At 44.4% G+C, this 22,001-nt stretch overlaps 1 protein-coding gene across 10 annotated transcripts in view; it reads right to left on the bottom strand.

Moving 5' to 3' along the window:
• Positions 1 to 22,001, bottom strand: part of SNAP91 (synaptosome associated protein 91) — a 177,091-nt gene that overhangs the window by 83,461 nt on the left and 71,629 nt on the right. For all 10 annotated transcript variants that reach the window (XM_075597913.1, XM_075597917.1, XM_075597919.1 and 7 more), the window contains exons 3-4: positions 12,430 to 12,572; positions 10,348 to 10,423 (exon numbers count right to left, since the gene is read on the bottom strand). In XM_075597913.1, coding sequence (XP_075454028.1) covers positions 10,348 to 10,423; positions 12,430 to 12,572 — 219 coding nt within the window. The remainder of the gene's footprint in view (positions 1 to 10,347; positions 10,424 to 12,429; positions 12,573 to 22,001) is intronic.

Below are 22,001 nucleotides of genomic sequence, written 5' to 3'. Positions count from 1 at the left end.
CTTTATCATTCTAAACAATACTGTACATTTGTCAAACCACTAACGAAATTATGGAAATACCCAATGCTGCAGCTTTATTATCAAGGTAACCGTCTTCCAGTTGCCCAGCCATTTAAATTGGAGAATTCTCATTAAAAAAATAAAATAAAGATATACTTCTCAATAGGAGGCTTTTTGTATTTATTGAGATCAAGCCGTGTCCCAGCAAATCACAAGATAAATGCGGTCCATTTTATGATGAAGTATTCTTTCAACTTAATACAGTAATTACACAGAAGCATATAAAAAGGTTCCCAGACAGCGTAGAAGAATCAATTTGTTTCCTTTGATACGTTCAAGAAGAAGAGTTTATTCATCATGAGATTCCATGGATACAAAATATTTTCAATGACCCATACAGTACTGCAGTGATTCTACCTTTCTGTATCACAGATTAATTCAATACCAATAATCCTATGGTTAGCCATCCTAATGACTTGGACGAAGCAGCAAGTGTCTGTGTGTATATATACACACATACATACATACATACATACATATATTAGAGTTATAGGTGTGAAGCAGGGGCTCTCTGAAACAGAAGTGTTAATTTAAGCTTCGGGGTCCCCCTGCTTCCCAAGAAACATCCGTCCATAGGGGGGTGCCGGTCTCAGTTCTGGCTGGGGTTATGTGGGGCTATCAAAATGGTGGATTTATTAAAGCTCTGTGTAATCCCTCCTGGCTTCCTATTGGCCCACGTGAATGGGAGCTGCTACAGGTACCCACTAAAGGAGGTATGTATCTCGGGAAGCAGGGAGGTCCACAGAGCTGAAATTAATCTCGCTCAGGTCCAGAGACTCTCTACATTGGTATGGGGGGAAATCATTTTATCCTTTGACTGATCTATTTATAGACCTGTATTGAAAGGCCTTTGACCCGGATATGCTGGGAGAAGATCTGCTAGAAGTAAATTTGGATGGGTTCTGTAAAAAACCCACAGAAGGCTATATGGCACACGTGCGGAACAATTTGTTGTACTGCAACTGCAAACATATTTGTGACATGGTACAGCGTTAAAGAAAAGTGGTGGCTGAAAATAGAAACTTTAGAGATAATTGCATTTCAGACTAGTGATGGGAGGTCACGGATTATATTAGTGGACACCCTGAAAATAGAGCACTGCCAGTTTGCATCGCTAGGTCCAGTAATATATCACATAACAGTTGTGGGGAACTTTTCTTAATTTGATCTCTGCAAGAGAAGTGTTCTTGGCACAGATTATTTGTGTGGTGCAGTTGGTTCTGGTTCTGTATACAGTATATCTATAGAATGGTCTCCATCCAATTTACTGTAGCCAGTTTACACCCTATAAAAGTAATTGAGAAGTTGGATTACCCTTAAGGCCTGGGACATAGTAGATTAAGCTGTGCTGAGCCGCGCTGAGCAGATGCACTTACCCCCTGCATCTGTCATCGGCGCGGCTTTAGCAGCTGCTTCCGCACGCTTTGCAGACAGGAAAATTTAAAATTTGCCGCTCAGGGAACTGGAGGAGCGGTCACGTGACCGCTCACATCCAATGGGAGCGTGGGACTAGCCCCGTTCCGCCTCCCGACATGCCTCCGTCCCCAAAGCGCGCTCACTGCCTCGCCTGCAAGGACACAAAAAAGCTCCAGCTTGAGCAGGCGAGGCTGAGCAGGAGCGCGGATAAGCGCGGCCCGAGGCACCATGCCCGAGGCCTAAGTCATCTAACTTTGAAGAATGTAATATCACCCAGTGGTTGTACTAAAAAACCCAGGGCCACCTCCTGCGTCGGTACAGACCTTGTATCTTTCTGCAGACCTGGGTCTGGCCACATGCGCTCATGTTTTCTAGATGCAGGAGAAACATGCCATGCAAGTAGAATCAGCATCATGGTGCATTTTATAATGATGTGTGACTATATCAGTACACAGCTTTGTGAAATACACAATTAGCATGCGCAGAAGACTTCTGTTGGGCAACAAAATTAGAAATCAAACTTAATTTACACTAAGAATGCAAATTACAGGTGTAGCCCGATTTACTTCCCCAGAGCTTTGGCACAAAGATCAATTTGCCTCATCTCTGAGGAAGAAGCAGTCACAGCAGCATTACCCACCTACTGTCAAGGTAGGGAGTCCTTTTCCTGATGTTACTTTTGTCTGAAACGCTTATACCCATGTGTTCTATTACTGTCATGTGTATGTAGCCATGACATCTGTGGCTACTAGTTTGATTCCCTCCTGGCAGTAAGTCCTGGTTTAAGCAGACCTTGCCAGTAGTTGGTATGGGGTTTTCCCCCCCTCACTTTTGGTACTGCCCTTGACAGCAGGGGGTGGTACATCCTGTTGTAGCTGGGACAACTGGGTGCCCGCCTCCTGGCTGTACTTAAGGGCAGGACCGCCCTAAAGTTAGTAGTTGTTTCCTTTCCCCTGCTTGAGGAAGGCAGGTCACACAACTGGGAGCCCGAGATTAGGGCCTTCCCATGTGCTCTTCCCTCCGGGGGAGAGCGAGTGTGGACCATGGAAGAGCTAGGATGGCTGCGGGTGCCCTTGGCCTGTAGTTGCGGTCCAGGGACCATCTTCAGTGATCGCTGACCTGACAGACTGTATCTGGCAGAAGACTGCCGTGTAACTGTTACAGCACAGTAGTAATAAACCCGTTCCCGTTTTGCAATATACCTCCTGCCTGGTGCGTGACCTTACTGGGGGGAGAGGCAATAGGTTCTACCGTGGAAGATCACCTTCAGCTCCTGAGTCCACGGCAGATGGCGGCCCTGCACTGCTAAGTATTATGTGGGGTATGAACCCCAGCAGTCTGTTCCTGTGTCCCCACTACCATCGGCGGACGACTCAGCCCTCCTGTTGCCAGCAGGTATATGCACCATACACCCTGTAATGAACCCTATCTGCGATTGGGTGGGGGAAACACTGTTACATGTATTACTGCTGTGAAGCGCTATATACCTGGATGGTGCTATATAAAGATATACATACTGTAATAGATCTGCAGCTACGGTTTACCGCAGTATTATTTACCTGGCAAATGCCAGCTGTGGTGAACCCAACATTAGGGGACATATGTATGCATGTAAATATAAACAAACAATTCAATTAAAAGAATGAACCCAGGGGCGGCGTGGCCAGGGGTCTGAGCGTGCTAGTCGCAGCTTGCTCTGCTCCTAAGGAAACCGACACCTATATCCGATCAAACCCGAAGATCGGGAGGCAAGACACCCCAAAACACACTTGCCACGGTGTGGCACAAGTTACAACACCTTTGGGCTCTCCCCAGCGTAATTGGAACTGGCCCCGCGGCTGCCAAATCGATCGCAGGTTCCCCCTCTGCCTCCAAGCTGATCCCAAGATGGCCGCCGGGACCGGGAGGCTGCATTAGAAACAGCCGATTCCGGACTCACGGAAGGAGGTAAGGGGTGTCCCTGCGCTTCACCGATCTAGGCGGAGGTGCGCCGTTGCAGTCGGGGGGTCGCCGCTCGCCCCCCCTCACATAACCCTCTCTAATAAACTTATCCCCACACGCCCGTGCCCTGCCGGAGTAGCAAGATGGCGCCGGCTAAAGTGTGAGGCGCCGACAGCTGCCGATCGGAGGCGCGGCGGAACCGGAGTGGGTGCCTTCCCTTGTGGCTCCAGGGCCCTGTGAGCTCCGTGGGAGGAAGGGGGGGACGATCCACCCAGAGGGGGGAAGACTTACCACTCAGCGCGGCCCTGTTTGAGTGGTGGCCGGCGGCCATCTTGGTTCACCCATCTGGCACATCACTGCTGGGAGTAGCCGGCGGCCATCTTGGTTCACCCATCTGGCACATCAGTGCTGGGAGTAGCCGGCGGCCATCTTGGTCCACCCAACCAACACAGACACTGTTAAGAGATGGTTGGCGGCCACCTTGCTCCTCCCAAACAGCACAAACTGCATTTAAGTAAATAAAAGATAAAGTGACACTGAAAATAAAGAGCTGGAAGAAAGTGTTAATGAAAATTCACCCACTCTCCCTCCCCTACAAACCATTTTCACTGGGAGTCCCAACATCCTCCATTAACTTTCCACTGGGCCCAGTACAGTCTCTAAAATCGGCCCAGATGAGAAGGGGGAGAGCAAAATCACATGGAACAAAGGCTCAATTAAAAGCAACCATGGAACCGCTTCCAATGTTTGTGTGATCAGGTCTCCATAGGAATGAGGGGGCTTATTCCAATTTAACTTTTCTCTTTTTTTTTTTGTGCTACATCACCTAAATATATTCAGCTCTATTCAAAGTCAAAAAACTTACCAAGAAAAAACAACAAACATGCCATCCACTAAACAAAAAAAACCGGTGGCCAGACGTGAGGCATCCCTTTTCTTCAAAAAACAAAATACCAAAGATCAAGAAGCGTCTACCGCAGGCGGAGACGCAGATTCAGATCTAGACTCTGGAGAAGAGACGGACGCTCCACTTACCCGCAAAGAAATGATGGGGTTTGTACAAGAACTAAAAAGCTCTTTCCACTCTGAGATGCAGAGCTTCCGCCGCAGCATCAGAGAGGAGATTGCGTCCATAGGTGACCGCATTGTGGACTTGGAGGAGAAAGTGGATAACACCGCCCTTGCACAGGAGACCCAAATGCGAGACATCGAGGAATTAAAAACTCAAGTCAAAACTATCTTCGAAAAACTGGAAGATACGGAGAACCGGTCAAGACGCAATAACCTGCGGATCAGAGGTATCCCGGAAGAAGTGGACAATGCCCAATTGGATGCTTATCTCACTCGGCTTTTCATGTCCCTGCTACCCGAAACATCGGATGAAAAACTTCAGATGGACAGAGCCCATAGGCTTCCTAGGCCGAAAGGCCTAGACCCAGCAAAGCCACGAGATGTGATCACTCGCCTACACTATTTCCGTATTAAAGAAGAAATACTGAGAGCCGCTAGAACCACCCCAAAGATAGAGCAGGATAATGTTCCACTCCTCATCTTCCCGGACTTGGCTCAAACCACGCTGAATAAACGGAGAATGTTCACGCAGATCACCAACTCACTGCGGAACAATAAAATCCGCTATCGCTGGGGTTTCCCGTGCAAAATTTTGTTCACTCATCAAGAGACGATGTACATCCTACTCTCACCTGAAGAAGGTGAGGAAAAACTACGATCATTGGGCTTACTCGAACCAGAGGATCCGGAGGCCTCTCAAAAGCCTCGTCATTCACCTAAGGCACAACGCCAGGCATGGGTGAAAACACCAACCTCTGGGCGAGCAAAGACCCAACCCACTTGAAGAACTAGAGCTGGATACTTATTTAACACCCATTTAAGATGGCAGACAAGCCACAACGTGGTCTGGACTTAAGGTACTCACCGAGACGTGGCCCACTCCAGTAACCCACCTAAAATCTAACCAACATTTGAGGTACCTGGAACACATCGACCAACTCGGTCAAGCCACAATGACCACGACAAGTCCCAAAATCTAGGTTATTTCCTTGTTCATAGTGAAACTATTCTCCCAAGTTACCCACAAGTTCGAATCATTCAAAGTTGGACAATCAGTTTGAACTAACCCGAACACTTAAAAGGACTGACATACAATGTTTGTTTGGAACTGTTTTCTAGACAAAATTGTATTTGTAATATAAGTTTATATGTTGTCTATAATAGAATTGGTCTCCAAAAGTTCAGCTACCAATTCTCTATTACAGGTTAAAATATTAAAGGTTACGTTTTAGGTAATTTTTCCATGTTATTTATCCCTCTCCCCCTGTAAAATACGAATGCAGAGTCTGCCAAACTATAGTTGCCAGTCAACCCTACTCAATGCCTTTAAAATTGAGAAAAGACATGTTGCTGTAAACAGTTATAACGTTTAATGCCCCCCATTCTTGCTTTTACTTCCCTGATGTGTAAGATCACACACACAACCCACCCCGTACTCTATGGGGTGATTTTGTTTTCCCTCTTCGAAAGTTTAGCTCCTAAACAACGGAGCACTGCGACGTCAAGCCGCTGGGCCACTGCCCGCCCCCCTCACGTTCATTTAACCTGTGAGTGCGAGAGACTTGCACCACAGGTCCTACCATGGCTGGTCCCCCCAAACAATGTTTGGAAGCCGGGGTCCTCGGTTTACCCCTCCCCTCCCTCTCTATCCCTCCCCTCCTCCAAGTTTTGCAAGCATTTGCCACTACCATGTAATAATATGTATATCTCTCGTTGTATATGTTCCCATACCAGATTGTTTCCAAAGACCGATGTACCGACTCTTCAGCTGTATGTAAGTTATCACTCTGTTCATTTGTATTATAGAACCTTGAACCACTACCATGCCGATTAATATAATATCCCAAAACACCAAGGGCTTAAACACCCCCCGAAAGAGACGTATTGCTCTCTCGGAAGCCAAAAGACTGGCAGGAGATATAATCTTGCTACAAGAAACTCATTTGAAAAAAGAGGATCAGTCGCTGCTGTTCAGCAATGACTACCCCCTAATCTACCACTCATCAGCTCCCACGAAAAAAAATGGCGTAGCAACACTTTTCCATAAAAATTTAAACTTCAAAGTAGACAAAATTAAAAATGATCACGCTGGGAGAATTCTAATTATTACAGGGTCACTGGACTCCACTGATATAACAATAGTCAACACCTATGCCCCCAATGAAAATCAAGAGTCCTTTTTCCAGGAACTAACAAATTTAATTCTCTCTGTCCAGAAAGGTCTTTTAATTTTAGCAGGAGATCTAAACGCAATTATGGACCCAAATCTAGATAAATCTCCCAGTCCCCCCCCGCCACAAAAAATAGCCCCCCCCACTCGGGGACTTGTATCTATGACCAAGGATCTATTGTTGGTAGACTCCTGGAGATTAGTCAATAGCAATGTAAAGGATTTCTCCTTTTTCTCTCACCCCCATAATAGCTATTCTCGAATTGACTATATCCTAATAGACCAACAAATTAGCAATAATATTTCCTCAGCAGTAATTGCCCCCTCTGCTTGGTCAGACCACTCTACGCTTATAACCAAATTGGCTGGCCTCACGTCCAAAAATAAAACAAGGTCGTGGTCCCTGAATGAATCCCTACTACTGAACCCACAAAATCTCCAACTAATAGAAAAAGAACTGGCCCAATACTTTGAATTAAACAATACCCCAGAGGTTTCCTCTTTTACCCTTTGGGAGGCCCACAAATCAGTGATAAGAGGCAAACTGATTGCCCTGGCTTCTCAGAAAAAAAAAGAAAAAACAAAACAAATTGAAACACTAACACAAAAATTATCAGAACTAGAATCTACCCACAAGTCAAATCCATCTCGGAAAAATTATAGGCAGATAATCTCAGTGAGGGGCGAACTAAACCTTTTGTTAGTGTCAAACGCAGAAAGAGCTATAAGATGGAGCCAACAGAAGTACTATGAAAAAAGTAATAAAGCAGATAGAATGTTGGCACGCAAATTAAAGCAAAAACAAGCTAAGGCTAAAATTCACAACATCTACACTAAAAATGGCTCAGTATCTCACAACCCCAAAATCATAAGCGATGCATTTAGGGACTACTACACATCCCTTTACAATCTACCAGGCCCAGTGGGAGACTCGGCTAAAGAGAAAAGAGCAATAAAAATTCGAAATTATCTAGCAAAATGCCGACTCCCTACTCTAGACCCAAACGACATCACAAACCTTGAAAAAACTATAGAGCCCCTGGAAATTATGGAAGCAATAAAATCCCTGAAAATTGGGAAGGCCCCTGGTCCGGATGGATTCTCTAATCTTTATTACAAGAAATATTCCACAACTCTCCTCCCATTTCTTACCAAAGTCTTCAATGAGATGACACAAGGCGCACCCCCTCCTAGAGACATGCTTCAAGCTACCATAGTGGTAATCCCCAAAGAGGGGAAAGATCCCCTACTGTGCTCTAGCTACAGACCTATTTCGCTATTAAATACAGATTTAAAACTATACGCAAAGATTCTGGCCAATAGATTAAATAGTATCCTCCCTAAATTGATTCATCCGGACCAGGTGGGGTTTGTCCTGGGCAGACAAGCCCTTGATAACACAAGGAGGACAGTGAATCTAATACACGTAGCAAATCTCACGAAGTGCCCATCTCTATTACTTTCTTTAGACGCTGAAAAAGCGTTCGATCGATTAGATTGGCAGTTTATGTCAGCTACGCTTTCGCAGATGGGATTCACAGCCAAAATTTTAAATAGTATAAACACACTATACTCCACACCAACGGCCACTGTAAGGACGAACAGCTCTCTGTCTGACCCCTTTCCAATATTAAATGGAACCAGGCAGGGTTGTCCGCTCTCACCTTTATTGTTTGCCTTAGCCATAGAACCATTAGCATGCCAGATAAGGATGAACCCCAATATTGCGGGTATTTCTGTTGGCCAGGAAGAATTCAAAATAGCTCTTTTTGCGGACGATATTCTATTGACACTTTCAAAACCCCTCACATCCCTCCCTAACCTTTTCCATGTATTATCAGAATTCGGCTCACTTTCAGGTTATAAAATTAATCATTCCAAATCCATGGCCCTTAGTTTAAACCTCCCTAAAGAATTAGTAAAATTACTCCAACTAAATTTTGACTTTAAATGGAATGCGAACCATATTAAATATCTAGGGGTGCAACTAACAAAACATTATTCGACCCTATACAACGCAAATTTTAAACCCTTTTTTGAGCAGATAGTCAAGGACTTAGCCAATTGGAACCCATATATAATATCCTGGTTTGGGAGAATAACCACTATTAAAATGAACATTTTACCTCGACTCCTCTACCTCTTCCAAACCCTCCCGGTTAAAATCTGTCAGAAAGATCTAAACAATATTCAGAAGAAAATTTTGAAATTTGTCTGGCAAAACAGGCGACCTAGAGTCCGCAAAGATATTTTTTATAAGTCCAAATTAGAAGGAGGCTTAGCTCTTCCGAACTTACAAAACTACTATAGAGCAGCTCAATTAGGGCAACTTGTTAGCTGGCATTCAAACCCAACCGAAAGGAGGTGGGTCGAGATAGAGGATTTGATCTGTTCCCCATGCAAAATAAAAAATCTTCTCTGGCTCAACAAAAAGTCTAGACCACCCGAGAGTCTCAAGAACCCGGTGATATCCTTTGCCTGTAATCTTTGGGACTCCCTCAAATCCAAGTTTCAACTAACTGGTTCCCCTTCCCTCATGCAACCCCTATTCTCGGACCCCTCCCTTCCTTTTTACACAGAAAACCCACTCTCCCATACCTGGGTTCAAAAAGGACTCACGAGAGTCAAGGATATTCTCACTCAAGGGAAAGTCCCCCCATTCGCTTCTTTACAAACGAATTATGACATCCCCACGGCCGACTTTTTCAGATTTCTCCAGGTTAGGCATTATATCCAATCAGTCTACAAATCAGGTCAACCCCAGGCTTTGACTTTATTTGAAGACTGGTGTCTACACCAGCCCCATATGAAGGGCATTACCTCCAGAGTATATCAAAGTTTATCCTCTATCAAGAGCAACCAAACCCCCGATAACTATATGGTATCCTGGGAAAAAGATTTTAATGTCTGTATAGATCTCGATATTTGGAAAGACATCTGGGAAGCTGCCTCCAAAAATTCATCGTGCGTTGTAATAAAAGAGAATATTTACAAGTTAATATACAGATGGTACATGACTCCTGCCAGACTGCACTCTTTTCTCCCAGGGGTCTCCCCACTATGCTGGCGTGGTTGTGGCGAAGTTGGGGATATTCTGCATATATTCTGGTCATGTCCCAAAATCCAACAAACTTGGACAGAAGTGTTCACCTTAATACACAAGATCCTAGATATCACTGTCCCACATGACCCAGTATATATATTGTTAGGCAAGCCAATAGCCAATATTCCCCGAAAAAAAGCTAGAGTACTAACCCAAATGTTAAATGCTACACGGTGTACAATTGCCAAAAATTGGAAACAACCTGCCCCCCCATCCTTAAACCAAATAAACAATAAAATTTGGCATATAGTTTATATGGAAAAACTCTCAGCCTATCTGAATGGCTCGACCTCACAATTCTCTGAGATTTGGGCTCCTTGGTTTCGCCATGCAGGTATATCCCCATACATAGATTAGAATACTTGGAACAGAGTGATATATGTGACAGTTAAATTGTTGTGTACAATGCTATATTTTTACAAATGCTATCCCTTCCCCCCCCTCCCCTATCCCCCCTTTTATATGTTATATGTTTTGTTAATTTTTCTTTTGTATGAAAAAAAATGTTTAATAAAAATTTAAGTAAAAAAAAAAAAAAAAAAAGAATGAACCCAATTAACATTAAAAAAAAAATTGAAGTACTCACCATGTGATCCACTTTTGTCCAAGAAATTACTAAGATTGAACAGTGTGTTTCGAGATGCCAAATACTGAATAAACCTCTGTAAAACAAAGAAAGCATTGCAGGTTTTACCTCTCTATTAAAAAATAAAAATCCCTCCGTATTGAAATGCAAAATCCTCCAAATCCATATAAGTGAACTATGAATAAAACATTACAGTTAAAAATTGTGTTTTATTATATTACATGCAGCAATAAAAAAAAGAAAGCGTAAAATAAAAAGCGAGAAGGATGCAAGAAGCCTTCTTTGAAAATTATCACCGGTTACTTAATGCTGCAGTTGCACTAAATACGACTGCAACGGTAGAGAAACGGAAACTTAGAAAGTTACAGTAAACCAGGAAAGGGGAAATGCTGAAACAGTATATTTAAAAAAAAAAAAAAATGACTGAAGGGTTATAGTGGAGGAGAGAAGTTATACAACGCTTTACAGAGGGATTCTCTGCTCTGGAAATTGCCACCACCCATTTCCTCACACCCCTCACTGGGAACAGCAAAGGACAGAATGATTTAAAGTTGCAGTTCAGTTTTTTTTTTAATTTATTTTTTTAATTCAATAGTTTCATGTGTGCAATCTCTAATTACCTAAAGAACTGTATAGCTGCCAGTCCATTCGTTCTCCATGTATTGATCGGCGAAATCTTTAGATATGGGATATGTTTTTCATCTGCTTCTGTCAGTCAGTGGAAGCTCATGAATATTCATGAGCACTCCTGCACTGACATGTGCTAGAGGGAGGGCAGGGCTGACAAATGTGTGTGTCAGGGCTTGTGACAGGACATGAAGGGGCAGTGCCTTAGCAAATGGCTGTTAAAATAGAATACAAGAAAATTGGTCTTTCAAAGTTGTTTTTTTAAAAACAGAAAATGCTAAAAGTATTTTTTCTTACGACAGAACTGATTAAAAAAAACACACATGCAGGATATTGACTGAACTGCAGCTTTAAAACCTAGTTTTACATTGGAAATGAACCATACATGAAAGTCTTGTGTTTAGGTTTTTGGATGTTCTACCTACCTTCTGCATTTTATACATGCACATTGTATATTGCGGCAGCCATAGTTCTAATGATTTATTACATTGACATAATAAATAAATAAAAATATGTTCTGCTCCCAGTGATCATTTCGCTTCTTATGATCATTGAAGATGACTAAGCTGGGGCCATCCCACCTCACCCCCAGATCGCAAAACGTACGGTAAGTGCTGCTTCTGTGGAGGAGCCGTGTTAATGTACCACTTACTGGGGGCAGACCAGCAAAATAGGGATAGGAGATGGGGGAACTAAAACATGTTTAAAGCAGCAAACCCACAGGGCCTACGAGTTCTCATATAATGTTAATATATCTTAAACTCCCTGCCCCCCACCCCCGGAGGAGCATGTCCTGGTGTTCAAAATCATGATTTTCCTCATCACTATCTTTTGAGGTTACCATGGTAACAGTTGGACTTCACTGCTCTGTTGAAAGCTAAATTATAACCTCCCTGACAGTTACTATTTCAAATACTTGTCTTGAACAGGGCAACACATATACTGTATATACATATATATATATATACACATATACATACACATACATGAAAGATACGCAGCATTCACAGGTTTGAAAAAAATTGATTTTTATTCAAAAAGTCATACAGTCAATAGACCCCAGACCGACGTACATTTCAGACCCCTAGGTCTTTTCTTAAGCTCTGAAACGTACGTCGCTCTGGGGTCTATAGACTTTTTGAATAAAAATCTATTTTTCCAAACCTGTGAGTGCTTTTGAGCTACTTCCTGCATACTTTTGAGACTGGTTGGTGTTCCCTGTCCAGCGGCAAGCACCCGGACTAGCGATAAGTATACTTTGGTTTTTGATTTATTTTATTGTGTGCACACACACCACACACACACACCACACACACACCACACACACACCACACCTTTTAAACGGCATTTTAAAGAAATAACTAATTTCTTACAGTAAAAACAAACTATGCAAATAAAACGGCAAATCAGTGCAGCCAGCTGCTTTCATCTGATTGATGTACTAGACATGCTTACCTCATTCCCATGTACCATTAGGTGATGGGTTGTAACTAAGGCTTTGAACACAACAACCCAGCTGCTATTTGTAGCTCGTTCAAACAACGTGTCGGCCATTTGAGGAATATTCACATTTGTCTCGTTGGTGGCCTGGATCAAATCTGAAAACCAAAAGATATAGTACACAAAAATGAAAATCAAGGCTTCACAAATACTTAATAAGGCAATATGTTGGACTTGAGAAATGAATCATTGTTGTAGCAGGGTAGTCATCCCCACCTCTAGGGAGAGCTGATGCCGCTCCCTGGACTCTTAGGCTGGGGCCACGGTGCGGGAACGCGCAATCATGCTTGAGAGCCTTGACATCACCAAATCTCTGAGCATGAGTGCAAGCTTGTCCTGCAGGAATTTGTGCGCAAGCGGAGAGGGGGGGTGGAGCACAAGGGAGGGAGCATGTCATTGCCTGGACCGTGTGTGTGGTGTGTGGGTGTGTGTGTGGGTGTGGGTGTGTGGGTGTGTGGGTGTGTGGGTGGTGTGTGGGTGTGTGGTGTGTGGTGTGTGGTGTGTATATTGACTGGTGATGATTTGTTGTTGAAGGGTCATGCGACCTTTAAGCACGCTTGTAGATCAATTTTCCCTGTCTCCCCAAGCACTGAGCATTGCTAAGCGTACGTGCACACACATGGGCGTGCGCACGCACAGGCACGCGCATCGAATAACATTGATTCGATCGCACCAAGCGCGCGTCGCTGCACCCTTAGGCAGAGGTGTGGCGGCCATGCTGCAACTCCCACAGGACAAGAGGGAGAGGATATCCTCTGAGGGAACAGGATATCCTCTGGAGACTGGGGACCACGTGTCAGATCTGGCAGGGCATTCGGAGAAGGCTATTGTGTCCAGGAAGCCAGGACTAGGCCAGCAAACCCCATAGACCCTGAACCACCCTAGTTGAGTGCTATAGGGACGGCCATATCTCAGGGACATTCCTGTTAGCCGAGTACAAGCGGAGCGACAGAGCAGGACGACTCGTGAAGGAGTACTACCATGCGGCTGCTGGAAGTAAGGAGTTAGGGGCATATTGTTGGGAGGCCCCGCTACGTGGGATCACGTATACCGCTCCCGATATCAGCAGAGGGATTCCCTGGCAAGGACGTTTTAGTCAGTAAGGTACCAACGTGCACCGCCAAATACACCAGGGAGTGTAGCGCTGTCCTCACATACATTTGGGGTTACCTTGCTGGACACCTAGCCTGCTGGGGTGCCAAAGGGCATATGGGTTATACTACGGGTTGTGTGCTGTTGTATTGACTATTACTGTATATGTATCAGGAGGGACCTACTAGTAAATAGTATTGTTTATCATTGCTGTGTGTTGTGGTTATTACTGTATATGTTCCTGTGAGGAGCCATCCCGCCAACGCTGGGATCCCCATGGGTGGATGCGCTGCACCCCGCACCCCCAAACTCCCCATAAGCGGAGGCCAAGGCCATCGGTGAGCTTGCAGGTTAGCACCATAACATAGCATGCAAATCTCCCTTGGGGGAGGGGGAGGGATTAGGTGTTACAACTTGATTTATCATATGATATGTTGACTGGTAAACATTCCCCCACTTAAACAAATCTCTATTAATTTCCAATTAAAACTAAAATGGCAGAGGAGGCGGCCATCTTACACCCAGAGAAAAGACAGAGCACTGTCCCCTACAACATACTTAACTAAACGGCGAGGCCTGGCAGCCAGAGAAGGGGGAGTCTCCTGACAGCCAGAGAGGCTGATCTGGGAGACAGGGGGCTGCAGCTGGGATGGAGGAGAGGAGGGGAGGACATTCTGCATTCTACCTTACCAGGCTGCTGGTTGAGTCATACAGCTTTAATACCAGAAAAGCATTTTCTGATGTCAGAGCCCCACACAGTCTGGCCACTGAGAGGTCACGGCCCTGTGCTCACCAGGCAAGAGAGAACCACCAAATCAGGAGTAACTAAACCAAATATGTTCCTCAGTGGTGCGCACGCGGCGCAGTCCACAATGACCGCCTGAAGCGGGCTCCATGAGGCTGCGGGCATACAAGAGCATTTAACAAACTATAAGAAGCAGGATACACATAGATTGGAGGAGTTGGATCGAGAAAGCAGAGCGACATCTTCGGTACAGTCAGACGCAGAACCCAAGCCTGAACCTGAGATGTGTAACCAAACATCAACCAAAAAAAAGACATTGAGAACCTATACGCAAGCTTAAAAACCCTACTCCAACAAGAGCTGCAAAGTGCACTCAAAGATCTCAGATCAGAGGTCAGCTCCATAGGAGAGCGCACGGACACGTTGGAACATAAAGTGGATGAAGTCGTTAATCAGACAACTATGGATACGGATATCCTTGCCCTACGATCCAGAATGGCTGACCTGGAGGAGAAACAGGAAGATCAAGCAAATAGGGCGAGAATAAACCACCTCAGGTTCAAGAACATCCCTGAGACGGTTACAGCTCTAGAAAAAGCAACAACTGAATGGCTACAGACCCTCCTTCCGGAAATGGCCCCAGCTGCACTGATCCTTGACAGAGCACATAGAGCGCTCAGACCACGACCCGGAGATAGGGCAAGAGATGTAGTGGTTAGGGTTCACTACTTCAAAACTAAAGAAGCGGTTCTTGCCCTGGCAAGGGAAAAAGGAGGGCTTGAGTGGGGAGACGTGACGATAGATGTGTACAATGATCTGGCGCCATCTACGCTGATGAAAAGGATGGCCCTGAAAAAGATCACAAACATTTTGAGAGACAACGAAATTAGATACAAGTGGGGATTTCCATTCCGCCTTATCGCTACCAGAAATGGAACTGAAGCCTACATGAGGGATCCAGAAGAGGGAGTGGAATTCCTAGAAAGACTGGGATTGCAACCACCAGACTCCATGACCAGAGAAGAACGCAGACCGCCTCCCGTCAGACCCATATGGAAAGAAGTGGGCAGAGGAGCCACTCCACATAGAGGAAATCCAAGGGAGCCCCAGAAATCTTAGATCTATGCAAATCCTGTTAAAACAGAGAAGACCCAAAAGCCCCGATATAAAGGAGCTATCCCAAAAATGATAGACTGTGATGGGTTACATAGACCCAGATAAGGAACAGCAAGAGTACGCCGCCATTCCCCCCAGAGACTAGCGAGTAACCCGAAGGTTAGAATTGCTGGTACCAGTACGCAGAAAATAAAAAGCCAAGCAAAAAAAAAAAAAAGTTGGGGGGTGGGGGGGAGGTTGTAGACGAGATATGGTTAATGCTGCTCTCAGCTGTTGAATTATGCCTGTCCAATATTGTGAAGATCTAAGACATTGTGATCAACTCATTTGGCTTGGGTGGTTTATTAATAAAAAAAATAAAAATAAAAAGTTGATTTTTTTGGCGGGCCCGCCGCCTCGGACCGCAGTACGGTCCGTACACACTCAAGGTTATGGGTGTGGGATTAGTGCTACAGCGCAATCGCAGAGAAAGACCATTCACGAGACGTGAACAAACAAACCCCGGCTATGTTAGTCACCTGGATTATTCTATATATGTTGTTTTATTTTTGATGTTCAAATGTTTTCAGTTCTATAAGATGTGCAAGAATACCCTCCGGGCCGCCTCTCAAGAGAAAACAGAAAACGAATCCGCCAGAGAAGAAGACCTCACACAGTCAGCTAAATACAAATGACACTAACACTAATATCACATAACACCAAGGGACTGAACAATGTGGGAAAAAGGAAGTTAGCAATGACAGAATATAAAAGACTATCAGGGGACGTAATATTCCTACAAGAAATGCACTTCACAGCGAGCTCTACCCCTACGTATTGGGACAAGTATTACCCCCAGGTATACACAGCATCTGCAAAGGAAGAATCTGCAAAGGAGGAAAAAAAAGAGGGGTGGCCATACTCCTAGCGAGGAACTCTCCATTTACGGTAAACAAGATAAAGAGGGACCCAGAGGGACGCTACCTAATTCTCACGGGGAACATAGAAGATACCCAAATAACCCTAGTTCATGCGTACGCACCAAATGAAAATAAGAGAATATTTTTTACAAAATTATTCCGACTGTTGGGTACAAACTTCCGGGGCCGCATAGTCTTTGCGGGAGATTTTAATATAGCCTTAAATGAAAAACAAGATAGATCTAAACCTGCTCTAGCTACGACTCTGGCTGCCCGAAAAGGGGAGAGAAAAGTGCTTAAAGAGGGACTTAAAGAGTTTGATTTACGGGACGCATGGAGAGAGATGAATCCGCAGAAAAGGGACTTCTCTTTCTATTCAGCAAGCCCACAAAGTATATACAAGGATAGGTTACATATTTGTAGATTCTCTACTAATCCCAAAAATCACAGAGGCCACAATACACCCAATTACCTGGTCAGATCATGCTCCAGTTGAAGTGCACATTGTAGACATACATAAGAAACCAAGTAGAGGGACATGGAGATTAAACGAGTCACTACTAAAGATGCCAGAGGTCATAACGGAGATCAGTAGCGAGGCAATCAATTACTTTCAAATAAACGAAGGTAGCGTGGAGTCACCCTATATTCTATGGGAGGCCCATAAGGCTGTGGTGAGAGGAAAACTTATAAGTGTTGCAACACATAGAAAGAGGGAGAGACAGAAATAAACCTTAATTCTGCAAGAAAAGATCAAGACCCTAGAAGAGGCACATAAAGCAAATCACAGTATAGCCATTGAGACGGAACTGCGGGACCCAAGAGAGAAATTAAATTTATTACTGACTGATAAAGCTGAAAAGGCCATAGCGTGGACAAACCAAAATTTTTACGAGAAGGTCAATAAGGCTGACACAATGCTGGCCACAAGATTGAGGAAGGATAGAATGTAATATAGAATACATAGCATTAGAAGAAAAGATGGGGTATGTACGACAAATCCACAGACAATAGCTAATGAATTCACCACATTTTATAAAGAGCTATACAATGGAGATAAAGGGAACACCACCAAGGAAAAACAAAGAACATTCCTCAGGAAAATGAATCTACCCAAACTCACAGCACAGGATATACAAACACTATCCCAGCCAATAACATCGACAGAGGTATTAGAAACAATAAAGGGGTTGAAAAATTCCAAGGCCCTGGGACCAGATGGCCTGGCCAATATATACTATAAAAAAAAAAACTAGCCCACATATTAGTTCCCCAACTACTACAGATATTTAATAAAGCTCTGGAGGGGGAGCAGTTCCCACAAACAATGCTGGAATCAAAAATAATATTAATATATAAAGAGGGTAAAGACCCCACTACAGACAGATATCCCTGATCAATAATGATCTCAAAATATTTTCCACTAGATTGAATAAATATCTTCCGTAACTGATAGATGCAGACCAGGCAGGGTTTATACGAGGTAGACAGGCAGTGGATAATACACGGAGAACAATTGACTTAATCCAGATAGCTAAGCAGAATAAAACACCTTCGCAGCTACTATCTTTAGACGCTGAGAAAGCTTTCAATCGCATTGATTGGGGATATATGTTTGAGACACTTTGGGCTTTTGGAGTGAAAGGCAAATTTATGAAAGCTATTGCATCACTATATGGAGAACCCACAGCTAAAGTATCCTATCTTAATATGCAGACCGAGAAAATCTACATCAGAAATGGCACAAGACAGGGCTGTCCTCTGTCACCCTTATTTTTCACACTGGCGATAGAACCTTTAGCAGCTCAAATCAGGTTGAACGCAGATATCGGGGGGATTAAGGTAAAACAAAAAGAATACAAGCTGTCATTGTTCGCCGATGATAAATTGCTAACAATGTCAAAACCCTTCACCTCACTCCCAAACCTGTTTGACAAATTACTAGAGTTCCAGAAAGTATCAGGGTTTAAAATAATGAAAAATCCGATGCTCTAAATATAAATCTCCCTCAGGAACAAATAAAGTTAATAAAAATAAACTTTGATTTTGTATGGAAGACACAGGCCATAAAGTACTTGGGTGTCTGGTTGACCAATACAACTGACACTATGAGACAAACTACCCAGCACTAATAAAAACACTGAAAAAAGACTTAGAAGAATGGTCTAGGTATCATATCATGGATAGGTAGGGTAAACGCTATTAAAATGAACTTACTACCAAGAATCTTGTACCTATTCCACACACTTCCAGTACAGGTCAGAGATAGGGATATACACGAGTTACAGAAAAGAATCACAAAATTCATATGGAGTAACAAAAAAGCGAGAATAAAGCTGCCCACACTCTATAGATCCAAGCAGTCAGGAGGGCTAGCCTTGCCACACTTACGGCAATATTATCAAGCGGCACATGTACTGTAAGCCAACTGGTTCACTGGCATGCACATAAACAGAGGAAAAAGTGGGTGGAAATTGAGTCTGATATGATCTCAGGGTCATCTATAGAAATGATACTGTGGTTAAAGAAAGACCAGCACTGATGTTGCCCCTGGAATCTATCACACACTCACTAAACATGTGGGATTAATTGAAATTTAAACATGGGCTATCCAACTTAAAATCTCAGATGATACTACTATTTGACAATATTAGCTTTAACCCGGCACGGAACCAACAGCGTTTAAGGATTGGAGCAAGGCAGGAATCACAAGTGTAAAAGACCTATGGGCAAACAAGACATTAAAAAGTTCGAGACAGTAAAGAGAGAAAATGGGCTTCATGATTCGGCCTTTTTAGGCATCTTCAATTGAGGGATCATATACAGAGGAAAGGTCCATATAGTGACTTCGCAGCATTTGAGGATTTGTGCCTCATAGGGGAGGACAAAAAAAGGCCTGATCTCTAAAGTATACAGAATACTTGCGGAGGGTAAAACGGAACCGGAGATAAAACCCAAATTGATGACAAAGTGGGAGGAGGCGTTGAGAGAACAACTAGATCAGGAGCAGTGGGATAACATATTTGAAGGAATAGCAAAGAGTTCCACATGTGTATTAATAAAAGAAAATGCGTATAAAATGCTTCACCAATGGTACTACACCCCACTACGACTGTCCAAATTTTTCAGAAACATGTCACCACTGTGTACAAAGGGGTGTGGTCAGCAGGGATCATTTGTACATATGTGGTGGACGTGCCCGAAGGTTACAAAGCTATGGAAGGCCACACACGATATGGAAAAGACAATTCTTGGGTATGCCTTCCCTCTAGACCCCTGGAAGGTACTGCTATGCAGGCCAATTGTAAACATGGAAAAAAATGACGATAAACTACTGACACACATATATATACAGCTGCCAGATGCGAAATAGCTAAGGCCTGGAAATAGGAACAGCAGCCGGCTATACACGCAGTAAAAGCGAGGCAATGGAGAGTTTGCCTCATGGAAAAATTGACTGGGACACAAAATGATACAGTTCAGAAATATTTACATGTTGAACCATGGAGAATCTACATGGGAAGTGGATATCTCATGAGGGGTTCTGTCCAATCCTGAAAGCAGCAAAACAGGAGGTAAAAAAATAAAAACTAATAAGAGCGTCAACATTGAGGTAACCCTGGTGTGCTATGCTAGGATTCGTAACTGTATTAAATACAGAGGTGCGCCTGGAGGGTTTTCAGTATCTCGCATTTCACAAATGCACCTCTGTTAAGTTGTTTTGATATATTAACATATGGAGAAAAAAAAACTAGTCCAAAAGCAATGACATCTCTCCGTTTTCTTTCCCCCCTTTTTCAGGTCTTTTAAGTTAATTTTCTGTATCAATTACTTTAAACACCGTCATAACAGTGATGTCTTCATTGTCTTCCCATGGAATATGTTATAAACATGATACAAATGTATGTGATTCAAAAGTAACATGTTACCCCTTTTTATGTTCTGTATCCCCCTCCCCACTTTTCTTAACAAAAACTCAAATAAATAATAAGTTAAAAAAAAAACTAAAATGGCAAATGTATCCATTTCCTTAAGCTGCAGACCAAGAAATATACTACGTGTTTTTTTTTTTTTTTTTTAACAAATCAGTTTTGTACTAGTTGAAAATACTTGTAGCAATATTTTTTTCAACAACTCCAAATTACATTTTTTATGTATTATAATGTAACAAGCCTTTTTTTGAAGTGAAACTTCCTTAGTGGCACCTCATTCGTGATGGGGCAAAAATGGATTGTGGAGACAGAAATGAAACGGATGTGACGTCAGTGCTGGCAGTTGAGGCCGGGCTGTGTTCTGGCTCAGCCCGACCCCAACACTGACATCACACCCGCTCCACAAATCAGATGCCGCTCCTAACGGCCGCTGCTCCCCCCACATAGCTGATGACATATGCGGCGGCCATTCCCCCCGCACATCCGCTGCCAAGCCGCGCATGCTCAGTAATCATGGGGACTGGAGGAAAGCCACGCATGCGCAGAAGCGGTTGGCAGCGGCGCCGTTCCCCGCCCGCTGCCACGGCTGTTGACATGTGTTGCCGTTCCCCGTCTGCTGCCCGGGACAGCAGAGACCGCCCGATCGGGACAGCCCCCCCCCCACCCTTTCCTAACCCGAATGGGACCTCCCTCCCAGCCCACACATGGGCCCGCCTAACTTCCACTACCGCTGCCATGCGCAGAAGCGGCGCCATTCAGCCCTCCAGTGACGCGGGCGTTTGCGGGCCCCCCAGGAAGCGGTGGTACCCGCGCGGACCCCCCCCCCCCCGGACCCCCCACACACTGACGGACCCCCCCAGACCCCCACACACACTGACTGACCCCCCCAGACCCCCACACACACTGACTGACCCCCCCAGACCCCCACACACACTGACTGACCCCCCCCAGACCCCCACACACACTGACTCCCCAGAGACCCACACACACTGACTGAACCCCCCAGACCCACACACACACTGACTGAACCCCCCAGACCCCCACACACACTGACTGACCCCCCCAGACCCCCACACACACTGACTGACCCCCCCAGACCCCCACACACACTGACTGACCCCCCCAGACCCCCACACACACTGACTCCCCAGAGACCCACACACACTGACTGAACCCCCCAGACCCCCACACACACTGACTGAACCCCCCAGACCCCCACACACACTGACTGACCCCCCCAGACCCCCACGCACACTCTGTCACACGCACACTCTCAGTCACACACACACTCTCAGTCACACACACACTCTCAGTCACACACACACTCTCAGTCACACACACACTCTCAGTCACACACACACACTGTCACACGCGGAATTCACACTTAGTGCAAATAGCTAATACAGGGGATGTGTGCCGAGCACGCGCATTCTAAGTCAAATTTATTTGCGTTTTGTCATTGAGATTGTATTTTGATTTTTAATTAAAACATCACCAACATCAACACAAATACAATTTCTGTGACAAAAGTCAAAGAAGTTTCACTTACTATGCGCGTGCACAGCACACACAGCTTTTTTTGTTTCTGTATCAACCATTTACAAAGTCAGATGCCCTTCCTCCTTTGAAACAGGCTCTTTTTGAGCCCTGCCCTCCCACTATGTATCTAGTGACTGCCTGGTCACATGATCTTCCCCACAGAACTTTGCATCTTTGGTCCTCTTCTGCTGCTCTGACAGCCAC

The sequence above is a fragment of the Ascaphus truei genome, chromosome 4 (assembly GCF_040206685.1).
Source record: "Ascaphus truei isolate aAscTru1 chromosome 4, aAscTru1.hap1, whole genome shotgun sequence".
Lineage (NCBI taxonomy): Eukaryota > Metazoa > Chordata > Amphibia > Anura > Ascaphidae > Ascaphus > Ascaphus truei.
Note: the sequence above shows the minus strand (reverse complement) of the source record. Positions and strands in the feature narration are given on the sequence as shown.